The 20,502-nt window shown below is 50.6% G+C and overlaps 1 protein-coding gene across 5 annotated transcripts; it reads right to left on the bottom strand.

Annotated features, from left to right (window-relative positions):
* Positions 1 to 99: 99 nt before the first annotated feature.
* gpr68 (G protein-coupled receptor 68) lies at positions 100 to 20,372 on the bottom strand. 5 transcript variants are annotated; one of them, XM_019348572.2, is made up of 7 exons: positions 19,806 to 20,372; positions 3,422 to 3,651; positions 3,166 to 3,315; positions 2,277 to 2,410; positions 1,956 to 2,178; positions 1,408 to 1,588; positions 100 to 1,326 (listed from the first exon to the last, which is right to left on the bottom strand). In XM_019348572.2, exons 2-7 carry the CDS (start codon positions 3,521 to 3,523, stop codon positions 896 to 898), a joined length of 1,221 nt encoding a protein of 406 aa, XP_019204117.1. In that variant the 5' UTR covers positions 3,524 to 3,651; positions 19,806 to 20,372; the 3' UTR covers positions 100 to 895. The 5 variants fall into 5 exon arrangements, with proteins under 5 accessions (XP_019204117.1, XP_013120754.1, XP_025756755.1 ...); XM_013265300.3 differs by lacking the exon at positions 19,806 to 20,372 and adding an exon at positions 17,815 to 17,981; XM_025900970.1 differs by lacking the exon at positions 19,806 to 20,372 and adding an exon at positions 13,226 to 14,759.
* Between the last annotated feature and the right edge of the window lie 130 nt (positions 20,373 to 20,502).

Here is a 20,502-nt window from a genome sequence, read left to right as displayed (position 1 = left end):
AGGTTTCTTCCTGTTAAAAGGGAGTTTTTCCTTCCCACTGTCGCCAAAGTGCTTGCTCATAGGGGGTCATATGATTGTTGGGTTTTTCTCTGTATTTATTATTGTGCGATCTACTGTACAACATAGAGCGCTTTGAGGCGACTTTTGTTGTGATTTGGCGCTATATAAATAAAATTGAATTGAATTGAATTGAATTGAATTGAATTGAATTGAATTTATCTGACGGCGAGGAACATCGGTGTGACTCACTGTTATAATAAACTACGTTTTAACAAGAACTCTGGAAACACTTTCTAACAGGTCACCAAAGGTTAGGGGTCACAAAGTCTCAGCTTGTTTTAAGTCATAATCGGCCCATTTAATGAGTCCTGGAGCCAATCGATGGTTAACATTGGGTCAAATCTGATCACTGATCAATAATCGTTTCTAATGTTCTGTCGGGTCTTCCTGCGTCCCTTCATGTTACGTGTGGTTCTTCAAATCAAAGTACAGGAAATCCTGTTGTTTGTTCCGGCGCTGCAGTGAAAACGTTCGGTTTATTTCTTCCACGTCTGCTTCCTGTTTCACTGTTTGACGGGAACCTCATCGCTGCCACACGGAGCCTTTCAGGCGCGTTATTAGACGCGAATGTGTGTCTAACATGATAAAGTCTTATTAGAAGTGATGCCGTGACACTCTGCAGTCTTTCAGATCTCCTCATGTGCGTTTTGTCAGCCATGTTGCGCCGTGTCAGACACCACAGAGGGGTAATGGGGGCTTTCAGACTGCAGACCTCAGATCCACCCTGATCTCCCTCAGGCTGGGCTGTTGCATCAGCACAGAGACGCCCCCCCAGAGAACAGCCCGCCCTCGTCGTGCAGGTGGGTCATTGGTGCCCAGAGGCATGCTGATCATTTCATTTCTGCCCACGTCCCTCCGTCCTGTCGGGGTTTTGTTTCTGCTTCTCTGTCACACGCATTTCCAAGGCCGTGTTACTCTCTGTGACTCGTGATTTGATGCTTTCTTCGTGCATCCGTGTGATTAAACTTGTGTTTCTGCAGGCAGCGTCCGTTTGGCCGTTGTTCAGCGTATTGCTGTGCGTGAGCAGCGTCACGTTCGGCTGGCCGTTGTTCTCGTCTGTGGCGACCTCGTGGGAGTCGTTAGCCGGACTGGCGGGACTGGCATTGCCACGGCGACGGCAGCAGCAGAGTATCCTGGCAACAGGTCTGAAGACGACTCTGTAGAGGCCTCGGCGGGCGCTTTCGCTGACGAAGCAGTAGAGAACGGGGTCGGCCACGCAGTTCAGGGTGGTCAGCAGCAGGGACAGGTGGTAGTAGTTAAATATGGCTGCAAAACAAGAACTGTGTCATCACAGTAATACGGCGCCATCTTTATTTATCGGACGGCTTCCTGCGAGTGAAACGGTACCTTCGATGAAGCTGCATTCCTCCTCCAGCAGCGTGCGCACCAGCAGGAAGACGTGGTAGGGCGAGAAGCAGATGAGGAAGATGAGGATGGTGCTGCTGACTAACTGCCTGATCCTCATCTTCTGATCCGGCTGCGTTCCCGCGCTCCGGCCCACGGCTCGCAGGACCCACAGGTAGCTAATCTAACCGAGACAAAACAAGACGCCGTGGTTACAGGATAGATTCATCAGAAAAACATGAACAACATTTATTCTCAACAGTAAAGTGAAGAGTTAAAAAACTGTGACATCGAGAAAAGGAAGCGTTTGAATAACCAAATAAGGTCATCGTATATGGTGAGCAGCTGAAAATGTTGGACGACAAATTAACTACAAATATGAAATAACTGAGACCATCATGAAGATGTGGGATTAACCCAGAGCGGCGGACTCATGGCTGTGGCACTGAGCCAGGAGACACGTGGTTTCCTGACCAATAACCAGCTCTCTTCTTTAACACCGACGCAGAAATCCTGAAACACACAAAGAGCGTGTAAAGCCGTTACCGTACCAACAGAATGGCCAGCGGGAACGTGAAGCCGATGCTGATGCGGTAGTAGTTGATTGGACGTTCCCACGACTTCATGGGGTAGTGCTCGAAGCACAGCGAGTGGTTTTTGGGATCTTTGCTGAGCTCCTTATGGTGAAAGAAAAAGACGCCCACCGCGATCTCCTTCAGCCAGATGATGGCGCTGATGACGGACGCTGCTTTCATGGAGCGCAGAGCTGTGAACCTGCGGGCAGAATGCGTCGCGGTGATTTTACTTCTTCATAAACCCAAAGATGTCCTGATCTCAGCCACGAAGGACGAAACGACGGGAGACCATCTTACCTCAAAGGATGGACCACAGCCAGATAGCGATCCAGACTGATGCAGCACAGGAAGCCGATGCTGATGTAGATGTTCTCATAGAGCAGGAAACCACACATCTGACACAGCCATTCTCGGTGACGCCAATCATCGTCCTGAAACAGCAACGGGAGACTGAAGGTGGACCAAATAAGACAGGCAGGTGGAGGAACTCCACCCGCGCACGCTGTCAGGGCAGGAGACTGCTAATAATGGCCCAGTTCACCTCCACCTAACACCAACTTAATCCAAGCAGAGCTTTAACACAGCCACAGGTCACATGACGCTGTTAGCGGGACGACATTAGAGAGATCTGTTAGCACGGTGACGTCACAACAGCCATATTATTGGTCACATGATGTCATTAAAACAGCACAAACACGGTCCGGTTCAGGTGAAGCTAGCAGGCAGCTAGCACCTACAGCCACCTGTGTCAGCATCCACCTGTCACTCAAAGAGGCCACGCCCCTAAAATGGAAACTTTAAGCCTTAATGTGAGTTACAAACACATCCTCCCTCGTACAGCTGTTATAAAGGAGGAAATGATCTACGGAGACCAAACAGTTTGTGTATCAGGATGTAAACATGTTTATTTCTGCAGGAACGTTTAACTGTGGGAGTCTGTGGGACTGACTCACTGCTGGAGCCCCCGGTGGATGCTAGAGGAACTGCAGCTCGTGGCACTTTTAATGGCACTGAACCTGGAGTCGAGCTCCAACCACAGCCTTCCACTGTGGTGGGCAGACGACACCGTGGCGCTGTGCTAACTGTCTGTGATGACACTGACACTTTGACTGAAACCAGAGCGCCTCAGACGCATCGTGAAGAACCGCCGAGGGAAGAGCGAGCGGACAGGACGTCTCTGCATTACCTGAAAGAAGTACTGGAGCCAGAAAGGCAGAGACGCCAGGTATAGCAGGTCAGACACAGTGAGGTTCATCAGGTAAATTCCCAGCTCATTCCTCTGCTTCAGCTGAAGGGCAGCGTGGTACAGCGAGTACACATTGGCAGGAACACCAACCTACAAACACAAGATCATTCACCATCCAGCACATGGAGATCCTAGAGCACCGTTTATCAGCACTCGGGAAATACTTCCTAAAAGCAGAGACACTTCCATCACTCACCACGAGCACCAGGATGTAGACGCAGGAGAACACCTGCTGGTGGATCTCATGGTTGATGCTGCAGTTGCTCGTGTCTTCTTCAGACTTGTTGATCGCCATCATACTGCTCGCGCTCTCACACTGTTTCACCCTGACTCATTCATCTCTCCAGAGCACGTGTGCTGCTCGGCGCTCTGTGCGGTGGATTATCCCGCTCTTGTCTCATCGGGCCTCTGATTGGACGGTTCGCTCTGTGGAAGAAACAGTGTAGCTTAGTCCAGATTAGACACACCTCCCTGCAGGTGAGCAGGGAGAGCTTAAAGAAGTAAATATGATCTCGTTTCTGTCTTTAAATTGAATGTGTGATGATAATCCCACAGACATTTTCTCAGGTCGCCCCAGCAAACCCACGCCATCCACACACACGCTAAACCTCTGAGGTGCAGCCCTCAGGCTGAAATAGATTGCGGTGTGCGGTTGGACCGCGCAGACTTCCTGTCCAAACCTGACAGCTAGCTTAGTTACAGGCTGAGCTCAGGTTTGAAATCCAGCAGGTGGAGGCTTTGGAAAGCACAGCGACTCTTTAACTGTCCTGAGCAGCTCTACAGTCCTCAGTTTGTACCGAGAGCGCCGCGCTGATGTGCTCCTGTAGGGTACCTGGAAATGTGCAGCATGTAGCCGATGATTTAAAACGCCAGCCCGTGCTGACTGACGAGACTTTCTGAAGCATTTCTGTGAGCGCGCTCAGTGCTGCTCCTCTGACAGAGTCATGAGAGGATTGGATGACGAGCAGGTTGCTCTGTGAACTTCCTGTTTGTCCTTATCTAATGCTGAAATGATGAGTAATCTGTGCACAGATATGAAGGAAGTGTCGTTTTTAATCCAACTTCAGTGAGAAAATGTGACAAGCTGACTGTTTCCACTTACATTAGGCCTTGGTCACATCATCTCAAACCAACATTTTGTCATTTTTAAAGTTACATCCTCCGTTTTTCTGCAGCTGTTTGAAATGAATATGTGAGAAACCTGAAGCCCGGCGTCTGAAACGTTCCTCGGCCTCGGCCTGAATCAGCATCTGTAATTTGGGACCGAGACATTAAAACTGTCCTCCAGCTCTTCAGAGGCTGAATGCTCAGACTGTCAGGTGTTCTCTCCCTTCCACCTGTGCTCGCCGCCCTGAGGGCGTCACCTCTTTGCAGCTCGCCGTGATCAGCCCGACGCTGACCCGAGGCTTCTTAGGACTGAACCTTTCTATTGTCTTCACGTGTTCAGCCCTCAGCAGCGACTTCCTGTTGTGGTGTGGCACGTCTCAGAGTAAAAACAGCCTGTTTCTCTGCGGTTAGCACTGACGTCTCACAGTGATGTGGTTCCTAGTTTGAATCCCCCGGCCTCTCTTTCTGTGTCTGCGTGGGTTCTCAGACTTAGTCCCACTCATGACATGAGGTTGGCGGGGGACTGCCTGCAGGTGTGGGTGGCTGTAACGGTGTGGGCCGGTGTTAAATCTAAAAACACACTGATGCTGTTTCACATGTATGATTTTTATTTAAAGCTTGTGTGGTGCTGGAAAAACTTTTCTCAGCATGTTTTCTCTGTCCTGGGTTCGTACGCAGAAGCTAACGTGAACACGGCTTCATTGGACTGACGACAGTCAGAAAATCGTAACAGGATTTTTGACTGTGTCTTAAAGAAAGAGACGAGTTCACTGAGACAAACACCTGAACAGCTCGGTCGTCCTCTCAGATCTCTGCACGTCCTCACACCACAGATTTAAAATCCTTTTACAAAGCAGTGACTTACAGTCAGATGAAATCTGTGCCCCCACAGCTCAGACAACACACAGCGACCCAGCTTTCAGTTTTTAGGCTCCTCACCTGTGGAGCAAACGTCCTGAACACCTGAGATCAGCCCAAACTGCCCAAAATCCTTTGTGCTTCACATCGTGACACCTGTGAGATGTGTCGCAGTGTCTGCTGTGCTGCTGGCTGGAGTCTGAAACACCAGCAGAGACATCAGCCCCGAGTCACCGCTGAGAAACGACCGCCAACAGAGCCGCGCAGCATCACAACAACCACGATATGCTTTTTCTTACAGACGACGAATCCCAGGATACATCTGCTGCTCGCTTCAGTGAGCTCGCTCCGAATCAACCTTCATGTGTTCACACTGACAAACTTCATCAGCCTGAACACACACACACACACACACACACACACACACACACACACACACACACACACACACTTGTTTTCATATCTTAGTGAGGACATCTAATTGATATAACCCTTCCCGAGCTGCTTACCTTAAACAGAACTCTGACGCTAAAACCACATTTTAAGTCTCAAACAAACGGGACTGTTGGTCCTCACACAGATCTCTGAACAGCTACTTGTGTACACACACAGACACAGACTCACACATCCTACATTTACCATCAGCACTAAATCACATAGCAGCCTCACATTTTTATATTGTAATAATGATGGACTGTTGATGGTGGTAAATCTGAACAAACGTGATGAGGACGGAAACACACACACACACACACACACACACACATTCTCTCACACACACACACACACTCTCTCACACACACAGACACACACACACACACACACACAGTCTCACAAACACACACACATACACACACATGGAGCAGGAGTGATCAGAGGCCACTGGTTGTGACACGCCACAGAAAAATAACTGCATTGAGAAATAACTTCCTCTGATTTGTTTCTTTGGCTGCTGTCTGCAAACAGGAGCGACTCAAACTCCTGCTGTGACCAACAACAATGATAATACTGGTACTCTTACACTGACTCTACTATAACAAAGTCTGTAAGTAAAAAAGCTTTTACAAACGCTGATCACAGCCTCACACTAACCTGCAGACATCCACACACCCACGGCTGGTGTCTTTCTCCACTCTAAAAGCGCACCACCACCCCTCTGTCGTCGGTCTCACCCTCGGCAGCTGTGCTACAACCTCTCCATCCTGCAGTCTCAGTAATAACCGCGGCACAGGGTGCTCAGATATTTGTGAGTGTGCGTATCAGCCGGCAGGAGGAAGTGGGCTCAAAGGGAGACTCCTCCCACCCTCAGACATAAACAGAGGGGGTGAGGCTGCAGTCAAAGACAGGTCCTCTTTATTAACACGCAGTAAAGCCAGTCAAACACAAATATGATCGCTGTCTCCAGAGGCCCAGGATGTGACGGCGATGGCTGCAGCGTTTCAGCCCGTCCCAGTGCTGAGGCCCCTTAAAGTCTCCTCTCTCACCTCGTCAGGCACGTCCTGAAACCTCCGCCCGACCCCCAGCTCTCAAATCTGAATTTCTCCATATCGGGAAACATGAGCAACACCGGGTTTCCCCTGCACGCCGAAGGGCTTTGTGCCAAACGTCAGCAGCAGCTTTTCTTCTGTAACTGTGATGGGACAGTGTTTCCATGTTTCATATCCACCCACGACGCAGATGTGTCAAAATACTAAAGAAAGCAACGGCCCACGTGTCAATGCAGATGTGGGAGTTTTCTGTCCAAATCAGTTAATAAAAAACTCAGTGACACGGACTCAAGAGCTCCTCATTAAAGGCTCATCGTCTACTGAAACACCTGTTTAAACACTCTGATAGATCTACTGACTGAGCACGCCGCGGTCACGCTGAGCACGCCGCGGTCACGCTGATCATATTTTTATTTCAGAACCTGTTAAACTGAGTGTCCAGTGAGATTACTGCCACACTCTGAGAAAAGAAGAAAGAAACGAGCTTTATTGGTCACGTACACAATCATGCAGAGTACAACATGCAGTGAAATGTGACGTGTCCAAGCTGCGGACAGGCTGCAGATGTAGCCACGCCATTCCAGGGCTTGGTGGGCCTAGCCAGGACCCTTACTGGATACTGGGAGGGAATCAAACTCGCGACTTTCACTCCAAAGGTGTGTGGTCTTAGCACTACGCTAAGAAGGGCGACGTGTTTCGATATGTTTCTGCGAATGTTTTATGAAATCTAATTGGTGAGCCGCTCATACTTCCTCAGTTCTCAGGCTCTGTCACTGTGTGAAATCACTAATGGTTGAGAAACGCATGTCAGTCCTGCTTCATGCTATGATGACATGAACGGCACATAGATGAAAGTAAACCTGTGAAGTTCTCACGTGTCGCAGGTCGAGTGACGTACTCTTTGGAAAACAGAACTCAGGTTGTTTTGAACCCTGAACAGAAGCTGGTTGAGAAAAAGAAGAAAAAGGTGTTTGAGCAGAGGCGAGACGACGTTTCCAGGATGGTAGAAATGCTCCACTGCTTTCAGGACTGAGAATAGATGCAGCTTCCTGTCTTGAAGCCCGGAATCAGATGGAATCCACACAAACTTCCCTTTTCACCAAACGTCTTGTCTGCACTGGACTCGCTGTGGTTCTGTCTCAGCCCGTCCTCTGTGCTGTCAGTCATGTGCCAGCCCCTCTTTAAACTACAGAAACCAGCAAAGAGTCCTGACCTCTTTGTCTCTGATATTCTAGATGGAAAGTTGCTTCATTGTCCTGGTAGATTTGACTGTGCTGTTCTTCAGCTAGCATAATCCTGCTCTCAGCAGCACTCCGCTTTATGCCAGTTTGTTTTTCAGAGTTGTGACAGAGTTGGTCACCTCAGCCAGCGACCGTCACTCCAATCGGTCTGCCTTCAGTTTTTGTTGCTAGCTTCCTCGTCGAGTTCCTCTGCTTGTTGTTGTTTTTAGGAGTACAGATGTTCCAGTCCTCCAGTGTGGGTGACTTTGACACAGCTCAGCTTACTGTGTTGTGTCTAGCGGAGGTTTTACGTACAGACCCTCCAAACCATCATGGGTGGTTTCACAGCGACCTGTGCAGAGATGGGCTGCTGTGCCCCATACACCGCAGTGACAGCAAACCTCAGTCAACCACAGCATCAGTGAAAACAAAGGGTCAGTGTGACACGAAGCACTCAGTCCTTTCAAATAATGGCATGAAACACGTGTGCACATCCGCCTATGTATGCAGGAGCTGTAGGCGTGTAGCTTGTTGTCAGCCTCCATGTCTCAGGTTTATCCCTCCATATGAAGCTGTGTTTTTATGTCTCGTGTGCAGCAGAGGCCGGGTTTCCTCGCCGAGCTGAAGGTCACACCGTGTGAAGGAAGACTTGTTTTTGTGCTGGTCGGAGCGAGCGTCTAAATGGAGCAACAGTGACAGTCAGCGTAACCTCTAACTATATCTGTTAGCTTTGGCATGGCGGCGTCTTCACAGCGACTCCTTAATAACACGCTGCGAAGCATTTAGAGCCGCAGCAGGCCGCACTCTGAAACCACGGCTATCATCTCGCTGCATCCGTCCTCCTCTCCAGTTTAAATCAGTCAGATTAGGGAACAGCCGGATGTGCACAACATTCCTGAAGAGTCGAGCCGAGCCACGCTTTGAGACGCACGCAGCCATCCTGCATGCTCTGAGAAGGCCGTCTGATACGCGAGCGGCACCTGCACGGGTCACCTTTATCCTCTCAGCTCATAGACAGCTGATGGTTTCCCGCCACACACACTGCTCTGATTGGTCACCGACTCAAATCCACCCCTCGCCAGCAGGCTCAGCATGTCAGAGACGAACCGTTTGACCCGAGAGCTTCACCGAGCACCGACTCGGGGTTAAAACTGCAAGAACACATCCACGCCGAGATCACCATGGTAACAGATGACTCTGTGATCAGTCACCTGATGGTGGTAACCATGGTGGCAGCAGGAAGTGGTAAATTAGACCCCAGCGAGGGTCCTGTCAGTGTTTGCTTCATCCTCAGAGTGCTCTGCCACAAAGCTCATCCTCGTCATCGTCGGCTCTGATTGGCTGAGAAGAGTTTGTAAAATAAGCACGTTAATGATGCATAATAAACAGGACGGCTAATAACTGTGACATAAACACATTTCCTCCAAATCACAGGATGTTTGTGTTTGCTTTAGCCCATCGTGAGAAGTTCTGTCAGCGCACAGCGGCGTGTGAGCTCACACCGATGCGCCTGCAGTGCTGCTCGATTCACGGGGTCTCTGATTCATGTGAAGCTGCTGTGACACGACTGCTCGCCACGAAGCACAGCTGTTCCCATGCCGGACGTCTGTCTGCACATGAACTATTAAAAATGAGGTTAAATGGTTAAAGTGGACTCTGAGCCAGTTTAAAAAGTTAATCCCGAGTTAAACACATGAAAGTCTCACAGAAATCCAGAAGACGGTGAAGTCAGACTCATCAGGCGTAAAATCATCCAGATTAATCTTACTCAGAAACTACAGACTGTATACAGAAGAGGGAGGATGTGGAGCCTCAGTATCAGCATGTTGAACCCCTGCTGGAGCCCCCGGTGGACGTTACAGGAACTGCAGCTTTTGGTGTCTCAATTTTCAGCTCAGAGATTGATCCCTGTCTGAAAGGAGCTGTTTAAGCTCATCCCCCTTTAAGACAACGTTCTTCTCATTGGCTGCTCTTTGTAAACTGATGGTTTGAACAGTCAGTGGGTGGAGCTTCTGTGGCTGAGCATATAATGATATCCCCTCTCGATGACATCATAGAGGTGATAGAGATGTTTAAAGCTTTTTAATCACACTCTGAGCTCATTGTTAGACGCATGTTTAATATTATTAAGCTGTGATGTGACATCAGCAGGGGGATGATGGATGGACGTATGAGTTGTACCTGTACGTGCAGAGTTTTACAATAAAAGACCGTTTGCACTGACACTTAAAACCTCCGTCCCAGTGTCAGCCACGCCCACAGTCACTGTAGAACCACAGGGAGCATGTGCAGCTGATCAGGAGATTTGAACCACGAACCTTGTTGTGAGGTGACAGTGCTGAGTCAGCGTGTTAGGACGATGCTCCTCCCTCTCTGATGCGTTCACCTGGCGGTCACGTTCGACTGCTTCCGTTTTCCTCCAAATTCAGAATGTCGTACAGTCTGAAAACGTCGCCTGCAGTCAAACCGTGACTGCTGTCACAGCACAGTCTGTGTTCATCATTAAAAGTTAACGATTTCATGCGCGTGCGGCGTCACTGTGGTCCCGTCTCTCTGCTGTTTCTCACGGCGAGCTCGGGACTTTGGGTCAGAGAGACCAAAAAAGACCCAGAGACTGCAAAATGTGGCCAGATGCAGTCGGACGTTGTGATATTTTTGGCTAACTGTTTCTGACATACTATTTGGGACATACTAAATCTTTTTCTGGGTTAGTGGAATGCAGCCTTCACGAGGAAACACAAACTCAGCTGGTCGCGGCTCAAAAACACACCCTGCTGTGCTTCAGTGCGTCGACAGATACAACAGCCTCAGGTACAGTAACCCGACTGGCTTCTCACTAGGAACAAATCTCATTTTTCTCCACGAGTCACCAGGGATGTGTAAACCACCAAAGCTGAAACACTTCAAAATAAAGGTTTGAAATTTCAAAATAAAAGTTTTTTTGTTCGGCGGCGACAGAAATGAGCTTCCTCCGGAGGGTGGCTGGCCTCTCCCTTACGGTGTGTTCACACCGAACGCGATAGACGCGAGCGAAAACGCCCCAAACGCCCCTAATTTGACGCGTGCACATTCGCACCTCAACGCGTATCCAAGAAAAATCCATCCATTCCGTGAACCGGAAATGTGGGAGGAATGTGGGAGGAAGTTTTATTATGCCGTGCTTGTTCTCCGTCTGCGCGCCACTTTCTTGCGCCTTTTTCCCTCGCGGTGCAGGTGTGTATCTCAGAATGAGGGTCATAGTTATGAGTGTTTTTGTGCTGTTTTTTCTATTGGACGTGATGGTTATCAAAACCAAACATGATAAGTTTGGCAAGCGCAGGAGACACGACACGGAGGAGATTTGTCAATCAGGCTGCAGAATGCAATGCGCATTGTTGAAAGCTGTACGGTGCAATAACAAAAATCAGCGAAATGTGACGGGTGAACAGCGGGACCACTGTATACTGTTTTATTAATAAACAAAATATATTCCTATATGACAACACGCATAAATTAACTGCCTACATTAATTCACTGTAAACCTTGTCCTTCTGACTGACACTCCCCTGCTGCCTCTCCGGGCTGTCCCTGGTCCTCGGGGGGGAAGTTCTCCACGGTCCGCACCATATTGCCGCTAGTCTCCCGCGGGGTGAGGAAGTGGTCCAGAAACCCCATGACCGCGAAGAACTTCCATCTCCTCCCCGATCCTGCTGCAGACCCACTCCTCTTCTCCTTCTCTGTCCTCTTCTCCTTATTATATGTGTCCCTGAGGCTCTTCCACTTTCTCCTGCAGATGTCTTCTGAATAAACACATTATCTTGTTAGAGGAAAGGTATTTGTACATCAGTGGGAAAATAGCGGGACAGTACGCGTTAGTACCTAGTTCAGAGCCACGTCACCAGCCTCCTGATTGGTTGTCGCGGCGCGATTTGACGCCGGAGTTCAGATTTTCCAACTCGAGCGGTAGAGGCGAAACAGGCGTATGCACAAAATGCAACACAAAAACTCACGCGCGTGGTTTTTTTCGCGAGTCAAACGCGCCAGATGCGGTACACTGACGCGCGTTTCACAGGTTTTGGCGTTTTTGCGACGCAAATCTGCTTCCGAATTTTCGCCGGACGCGCAATCGCATGTCATCGCGCTCTTTCCATTGACTTTACATGTAAACCTGACGCTCTGGCCGCCTCTATCGCGTTCAGTGTGAACGCACCGTTAGAGATAGGGTGAGAAGGTGAGCCATCCGGGAGGGGCTCAGAGTAGAGCCGCTGCTCCTCCACATCGAAAGGAGCCAGCTGAGGTGGTTCAGGCAGCTGACAAGGATGCCTCCTGGGTGAGGTGTTCTGGGCATGTCCCATCCGGAGGAGGCCCCGGGGCAGACCCAGGGCATGCTGGAGAGATTATGTCTCTCGGCTGGCCTGGGAACGCCTTGGTGTTCCCCCGGATAAGCTGGAGGAGGTGGCTGGGGAGAGGGAGGTCTGGGCTTCTCTGCTTAGGCTGCTGCCCCCGGATAAAGCAGAAGAAGATGGATGGATGGATGGATGTTGGTTTTTTGTTCCAAGTTTTCATGAAGCTCAGAGGAGGAGCAGCCCCACATGAGCTGAAGGCTCAGCCACACATCCTGTTAGAAACACTCAGAACTCATTCTAGTAAAGCTGCTTCAGTCCACCCACAGCTGCAAGCTGCTTTGCAACCCACCTGCTCCTCTCCTGCTGTTTCTGAATCAGACGGTTCAGACTCGAATCACAAAACTCACAGAACCAAACCTAATAAGGATGACCACCGCAATCCTGCCTGAGTTTGAATATAACAGCAGCATCATTAATGAATCATAAACTGATCACCTGTTTCATTAACGATCAAAAGGAATTCATTCTGTGATGTTATTTCCTGTTTTATTTTGGTGATTGGACTTCCTCGCACTTCTTGTCTTTATCAGTTTTCCTCCTTTGTTATTGGCTGCCCCTCGCTGATATTTTTCCTCTTTTCCCACTCAGTGTGTTTTCTCTCCTCTCCTCTTAGTCCACTATGAAGCGGGGGCGGGGCTTCCACCCTCTGACCAATCACAAACATGGATAAATGTCCCGACAGCAGAGTGGACGGTTTTATAAAAGACAGAGTGTGACATTGTGCAGATGTTAAACCCAGACTGGACGTGCGACAGCAGAGGGAGTGTGTGTGTGTGTGTGTGTGTGTGTGTGTTAGCCGCACTGAGTGAAAATCACATGAAGTTCATGTTACGGCGGCAGGAAGGAGAATCTGATGGAAAATAATGGAAGAGGTGAGGGCTACACCATCAGTTACCATGGCGATTCACCTTCGTGGTCACTCAGAGGTTAACCCTGACGTTACCTGGCTCGTAGTGCAGACTCTGAGACGGTTACCGTGGTAACAGACTGTGTGACTCCCACTCATTCTGACCCTCAGCTTCACTTCCTCACTCACACCTGAAATCTTCTGATAAGCACGACGGCTGTGAACGAATCAGCGCGAGGACGGAGACAGCGATCGATGTGGACTCTGCGGTCTCCATGGAGACGCTTTAAGTATTAATACTGATCAGGACCAGCGATCAATTAGTCCCACTGATGCACAAATGTCTGCCATAGCTGCAGCTGTTGGGTCTGAGTGACATCACAGGTCAGAGCAGCTGTGATCTGATTGGTCCAGATTTGTATCTTCAGCTGCTTCGACCCGTCAGGTTAAAGCTGAACATTTAAACATCACAGTGACGAGTGTTCATTCCCCCACGTTCATGCTCGAGTCCCCGACGCACTCGGAGCTTCTCACAGCTCGCTCTGCTGCCCGGAGCAGGCCTCAGGCTCGTTCATTCTCCTCTCTCTGCAAACACAACAGCAGTTATGTAACAACAGCCTCTGAGGCCGCCGTCCAAGGAAGCACTGCGAGCAGCGTGAAAGAGCACCATGAGAAGTTCGAACACAGCCGCACTGGGGATTTAGATTCTGCTCATTCCTTTAAAAAAGTTTCCAGGACTAAAAATTCCACACGGTATTAGTGGAAAACAAACACACATCATCATTCATAACCAAACAAAAGCACTTAATAAGCTGCAGCAGATATGAAATCCATGGCCTCCTCCCTCCGGGGAAATCAGCTCCATCCAGCGGGAAATAAATCAGCTGTTTTGATTTACTGTCCTCTCGGGGAGCTCTCGGCAGATCGGCGTGCACGTACGAGCATCCCTACATGCGCTCTGGGCTCCATCGGTAGGCTTGTTTCAGAATCAGCTGATTCATCACTCATTCATCACAGAGCAGTCGATAAAGTAATCAGATTCCTTCATCCTTCACTTGAACTCTAAGCTAAGTCAGCCGCCTGAAGCGTTCGCCCTGCAGAGCGTCTGAGGAGAAGGATTTGACGCGTGCTGTGATGTCACTGCTGTCGATGAGTGCTTCTACTCGAGTGTCCGTGGGGCCGCAGAGGCCGTCGGTCTGAATCTCATCAGCGCTGCTCGCTCAGTCACAGTCGACAGCTCGGCGCGCCGCAACGCTGTCTGGCACTTGGTGTGGGAGGAGCCAGCAGACCAATGTGATGCCACAGTGACACATCAACCCACAGGACCACTTAAGTCCTCCGTGGACCGGCTTTATCCCAGATCCTGGATCAGATTGGGATGTGAGGAATGTGGAGGTCAGGTCAGGTGAAACACGGCGTTCAGTCTGAGTTATGAGTTCAAACTTTCATCCAGATAAAAGCTTTTCCTTTCTCTCAGCTGAAGCTCGCCGTTTAGTTCACTTTGAGCCAAAATGGTCGACAGACGGTCTTTGGTCGACATGCTGAACCTGGAAGCAGCAGAAGCAGACGTCATGGAAACCAGTGGAGCGATCATTAACCCCTTGGAGGTGGCAGCTGGCCGTTGCCAGTGCACGGCGCCCTGAGATGCTGCTGCTGTGATTTGTTCCACCTAGGCTCCTCCCCCCCTCTCCAGCAGACTGAGCCATGTTTAGACCTGTTTCCTGTCTTTGTGCCACGACGCATAGGTGGCCTGTGCAGGTGTGTCCTGCCTGTCACCCACCATGACCCTGGGATAAGCAGTTAGAGAGCTGATGGTGCTCGCTGTGTGGCACCGGCCATGAGCAGCGCAGTTTGCTAACGTTTTAACCCTGATCTGATCCGGTGATGCCGGACAGGACGGGTGGCGTGGCCGAGGCGGCGCTGCCGGACTTTTTCTTATTGCTCGAGCATTCTTGGGGATAAACAGGAGAAGGTGGGGGCATCTGTATTTATCAGCAGCTGATTGGCTGCTGCAGCCATGACAACGTGTGTCTGAGCTGTTCTGAGCAGTTTGGACCTCACGGAGTTCAACCCCGGTTCCTGTTCACGCTGTACACGAATGGGGCGTGTTTGAGGAACAGGCAGCAACAGGAATACTGGAATCTGATTGGAGGTGAAGAACTTCACAGTGAAGATGAGGAGGTGATTTCCTCAAGTCAGAGGTCATTCTTCAGACTGTCAGCATTCATGTGGAGGTCGCTGAGGAGCAGCAGGCCTCAGACAGCCTGGACTGTCTTTACAGGAAGAGGCGGAGCTCTTCTTTAAGTCAGACTGAGCTCAGGGTCAAATGTTTCTGCATTGCTGCCTCACAGGGAGAAGGTCCTGGGTTTGAATCTAGCGGCTGGCCGTGTTAGCTGCTGATGGGTGGAGCAGATTTTTCCATGAACCCCCCCACCCCACCTCCGCCTGCAAACCTGCCCCCACCTTCTCACAGGAGACTGAGATCATCTGTGTTCACAAAAGGACTGCAGGTGGAGCTTCTCAGACTGCAGGACGTGTTAGTTTGCAGCAGCTGCAGCTGAAGTCTGCAGGGCCGCCCCCACCTCCACCTCCGTCAGGCAGCTCTTAGTGTTTGTGGATGTCCGTGTTATGAATAACGCATACGCGAGCGGTGTGAATGTGCTAATGTGCAGAGTTTATGTAATGTCAACAAAAGCACTGACATCAGCACTACAATGAAAAACAGGCCATGCCCCCAAAAACACAATGCAAACAGGTGGGTTATAAACACATGCTCCCCCGTACAGGTGTAATGTAGGGGGAGGTTATCTGTGCGCCCAGCACAGTGTCAGCCTCTCACATGTTTGTGCTGTCCCTGCTGGACACCAGAGGAACTGCAGCTTCTGACTGCCCTCGTGTGTAATTTGGCGTGTGACGCATGGCTGCTTCAGCCTGCCAGAAAGTTCCAGTTGGATTCTCCCCAGAGACACGACCAGCACGTGGGCGGCTCGCTGCCTCAGGGCACGGACACAGTCGGAGCCAGAAAGAAACCCAAATAAATCCAGTGTGGACGAAGCTGGACAGCAGTGTTAGTCCCAGCGTCCGTCTCTGTCCTCACCACTGAGCACCTCCCTGAGACTCCCCTGCTCTGAACCACTCCCCACCATTCGTATGATGGTATCTCAGCTGTGTCCATCAGCCACAGGTGTGGCGTCAGTCGATCCGTCCCACCTGTGTGACTCCCACAGAGACTGACTGAGGGGCTTTCAATGCTTTGACTCACTGATGTACGATTGGTTTAAGGAGCTCTGAAAGAAAAGCGTCTGGACTTCTTTACGTTTCCACGAAGACGTTTCAGTTCTAACAGACCGTTGGTGCAGAGTTCCAGATTTAAGCCGAGTGTCCCCAAGAGGGCCGTGGACCCCCTATTGATCCTCTACCTAATCACACGAGCCAAGGTGTGAAGATGGGTGTAGGTCACAATCAGGTGAACCCACTGTGAGATCTTGTCCCACCGTATCATGTGACTTACTGAGATGTGAGTGGGCGTAATCCAGCTCTGAGATCCTTCCCAGACCCCTTAACGGGCTCTCACATCTCTCCACGATGACCTGGATGGCCGAGAACCTTCACAGATATTCGGTTAGCTAAACTGATCAGAGTGGGGTGGGCCCCACTCAGAGCCGAGTGTCATTTCCACACCGCCTGCCTGTAATTGAATCCACAGCGAGCAGGTTCCCACTGTGAGCCTCGGGGGTCTGCAGCGCATACATTATTAATATGCATCATGGCCTCACGTCCTGCACGCTGCTTTAATAACGCTCCACACAGGTTCACCTGAGCTCAGCCTCTGCAGCTGAACGCTCTTCAGGCCTGCTGCTGCCCCCGCGGGACCCCGACGCCCCCCGAATACTAACTCAGCCTCTGATTGAGCGGCTGAAAGGACACACAGGCTCTGAGTGGGAGAGAGAAGCCACCCTGCCGTTCCGCCCTGCGTGCCAGATTTCCTGCGAGCCTGCCCGAAACCACCACAGATTGAACCCATGCTCAAGCCTCTGTCATCAGTTACCGCACATCCTGACTACAGCCGGGAAGCTCCCAGGATAACCCGGCACCACCAACATCGGGACTCCTGATTCAGACCCCAGCAGGACTATATGTGAACTGTAAACTAATCCTGCAGCTCTTTGACAAACTCTGAGCCATAAAAAAAGCTGTGGGCACCTGTCGCTGCAAACTGACCCCCAGTCAGCCTGAGTCTGCTGCGCTCACTCACACCTGAGAGTCAGCTGAGCTGCTCGTCTCTGGAGGTGGAGGTGGCGATCCCCCAACACCTCACTGCTCATTAGGAACAACAGCGGTACCTTCAGGTGTTGTGGGAAATCACAGTGACGTGACTGAGACTCAGGTATTCCCTCCACAGGTGATGTGACGTAGTCTGTGCCTTTATGGCGCTCCAGCTGGAAACGACCCGCGTGCTCCCCGCTGTTAATCATCCTGCACGCACGTGCTCTCTGAATATTACATGAACGAGCTCCACGCGCCATCCAGCAGGAAGAATAACACACGCCAAAACCAATTAATAACTGATCAATAATTAATAACTCACAGCTTCTGACCAGCCAGAGAAATGATCTGCATCCAACAGCACGAGCCCGCTCACACACAAACACACTTTCAGGGTTTCAGTAAGGACGCGGTCTTACCGGCTCTGCAGCTCCACTCTGAATGTCTCTGCAAACGCTGCTGCTGCTGCTCTGCCTCCTGCCTGCCCACACACACACACACACACACACAATCTCACTCTGACACACACACACACACACACACGCTCTTTATGATATCCGAGTGGGAACATATGAAAGTGTCCACACAGTCCACAGCTCTGCTGCACACAGTCATCAGCAGTCCTGTCAGGGCAGGCTGCCCCTGGAGGGGCCGACCTCAAGGGGAGCCGGCCCCTCCTGGCGGAGATTCATTAAATTAAATAAATAAATAAAGTGCCGGGAAGCACGCGGTGGGGGGGGGGTCAATACAGGAAAAAACTATAGAATAACACATTTTCAGGGGGAAGAAAGAGAAGGAACAATTCTAAACAAACAAACAATAAAATAAAAATAAAAATGTTTAGATTTTATTGTATTAGCTGAGTTTATTCTGTTTTGGAGTTCAGACCAAGGAAACATGAACAAAGGCAAATCCAGTGAAAACAAAGTGAGCGCCATCCCCGAGCATGACTTCTGATATCATCTGATATAATCGGAGCTCCTCCCCTGCAGCTCCACTTCCTGCACCACAGGGAAGCAGGAAGTGGAGCTGCAGAAGGATAGATATTTTTCTTCTGGAAGTTTCCATCGTGGTGTTGATGAGGACCTCCACCTGTCAGATCTCCACACACACACTATGCTACAGGAAAAAGGAAACAGGAAGTGATTCAGAGACCTCACGAGGCGCCTGATGGTGGCCTCAAACCTGAGGTGGTTAGTTTCAGCCACAAACGCGTTCGCTTTCTCAAACGTTTCGGCGTTCTGGTCCCAGTCCACCTTGTTGAGCTCCAGTTCACCATTTTAGTTTGATCTCAGCTGAAGTTTAAAGACACAACTAAGGCCGTGTGTTCAGCTCCCTGCCCTCCAGCAGGCTCACGCTGCTGAAGGCGGAGCTTCCAGAGTGAGCCGTGAAGGCTGGTTGGTGGGTTTGCGGCGTCCTCAGGATGTCTGCCAGCGTGGGGTCAGCTCCTCCTGATCCGATCATTACGGCAAAAAGCTGCGAGATGTCCACAGGGGGCTTCCGTGTGGGGACAGTCCTCACATGACGTCCTCTGTCGATGCCGAAGACTCAAGCTGCAGCAGCAGGTCAAAGGTCAAAGATACCAGGCAGGCTCACAGTGACAGTGAGTATTTACCTGAGCGGAAGCAGAGCTACGAGCACATGAACCTACCCGAGCCGTATGATGGTGCATGTGTGAAGCAGCTCGTTCAGCAGGTGGATGAGCAGCGGTTACACTGAAGGTCCAGGTGAGAGCGCCCCCCTGAGGCACAGTCTGACAGCTTGTGCCGCACGCTCCCCGGAAACTGCTTTTCACCCTTAACGCCGCATTTAGCATGCCAGAGTCTTTCTCCGAGGAACGCCTCAGTGTCGTTTAGGGAGCTGAGACAAATGAGAGGACCACCGCTACAAATGTTCTGGCACAGGGCGAAGGTCAGAGGTCACTGCTTCCATTACAGTCACCTGTCCTCTGAATCATCAGCCAATCACCTGCTGCTGCGGGAAACTGACTCACTGCTGCCTCCGCTGAACGTCAGAGGAACTGCAGCGCTCTGTGCTTCGGGTCTGGATGTTGGTGCTCAGGTGTGATAAAAACAAACACCTGAATAACAGTGAGACAACGCTGGGCTCACGGTGCGTTCAGGTGCTGCAGGGAAGAAGCAAAACAACCATTTCCTCCGCAGGTTTCACACACACACACACACACACACACACACACACACATAGACTCACACACACACACACAGACTCACACACACACAGACTCACACACACACACACACACACACACACAGACACTCACACACACACACTCACACACTCTGTGATGTCACAGCCTCATTTTTATTTTTGAACTTCTGAATCTTTGAACAAACGTTCACAGACGTGTGAAACACGAGCAGCACGCACAGTCAGATCTGCACACGCTCACCTGTCTGCGTGTCCGGAGACGACCGTGGAGTCTCTTACAACAATCACATTTCAGCGTTCTGAAGGCGATTCTGACGCTGTGAGCTCAGGTTTGGTGGTGTGGTCACTGATGGGTCAGGTCAAAGGTCACAGTTTGAATTTAACCTGGCGATGCCTGGTGTAGGAAAGCAGCTGTGATGGGTCACATGATCACAGCCTGAGCACATCTGGCGAGTCATCTGAAACGTTCCCACGGCATGAAAAGAGCCCGTCACGGTTACCCGTCTGCAGCCGTGACTCATCTCGCCGTCAGAGAAAGAGGAAATGCGTTAAAATGAAAGTGTCTCGATTTGAGGAACTCAGAGGTCATCAGCCACAGGCGCACTCTACAGGGGGGAGGAGCCTCCTCTGCACACCTGTCCACTCAGACGATCTCACAGCTTTAATCAGCGTTGAGCAGCATGAGCTCAGGTGGAAGAGCGGGTGGTGTTCCCATCAGGTGGTGAGTGGATCGATCCCAGCTCGTCCAACAGCGTCTACGAGTGTGTGGCTGATGAGACGACCACCTGTTACCTCACACTCCTGACGCGACCTCGACCGTCAGGCTCTACCTTTAAGAGGGAAAACGTCACAGGAAGCAGACTTTTCCTGAGCGCTGTGTTGCCAATGATGCTGTGTGTGTCTGTTCAGGTGTGACGAGTGTGAATCCACAGAGCACA

This window comes from Oreochromis niloticus, linkage group LG19 (genome assembly GCF_001858045.2).
Source record: "Oreochromis niloticus isolate F11D_XX linkage group LG19, O_niloticus_UMD_NMBU, whole genome shotgun sequence".
In the NCBI taxonomy this organism is placed as follows: Eukaryota; Metazoa; Chordata; class Actinopteri; order Cichliformes; family Cichlidae; genus Oreochromis; species Oreochromis niloticus.
Note: the sequence above shows the minus strand (reverse complement) of the source record. Positions and strands in the feature narration are given on the sequence as shown.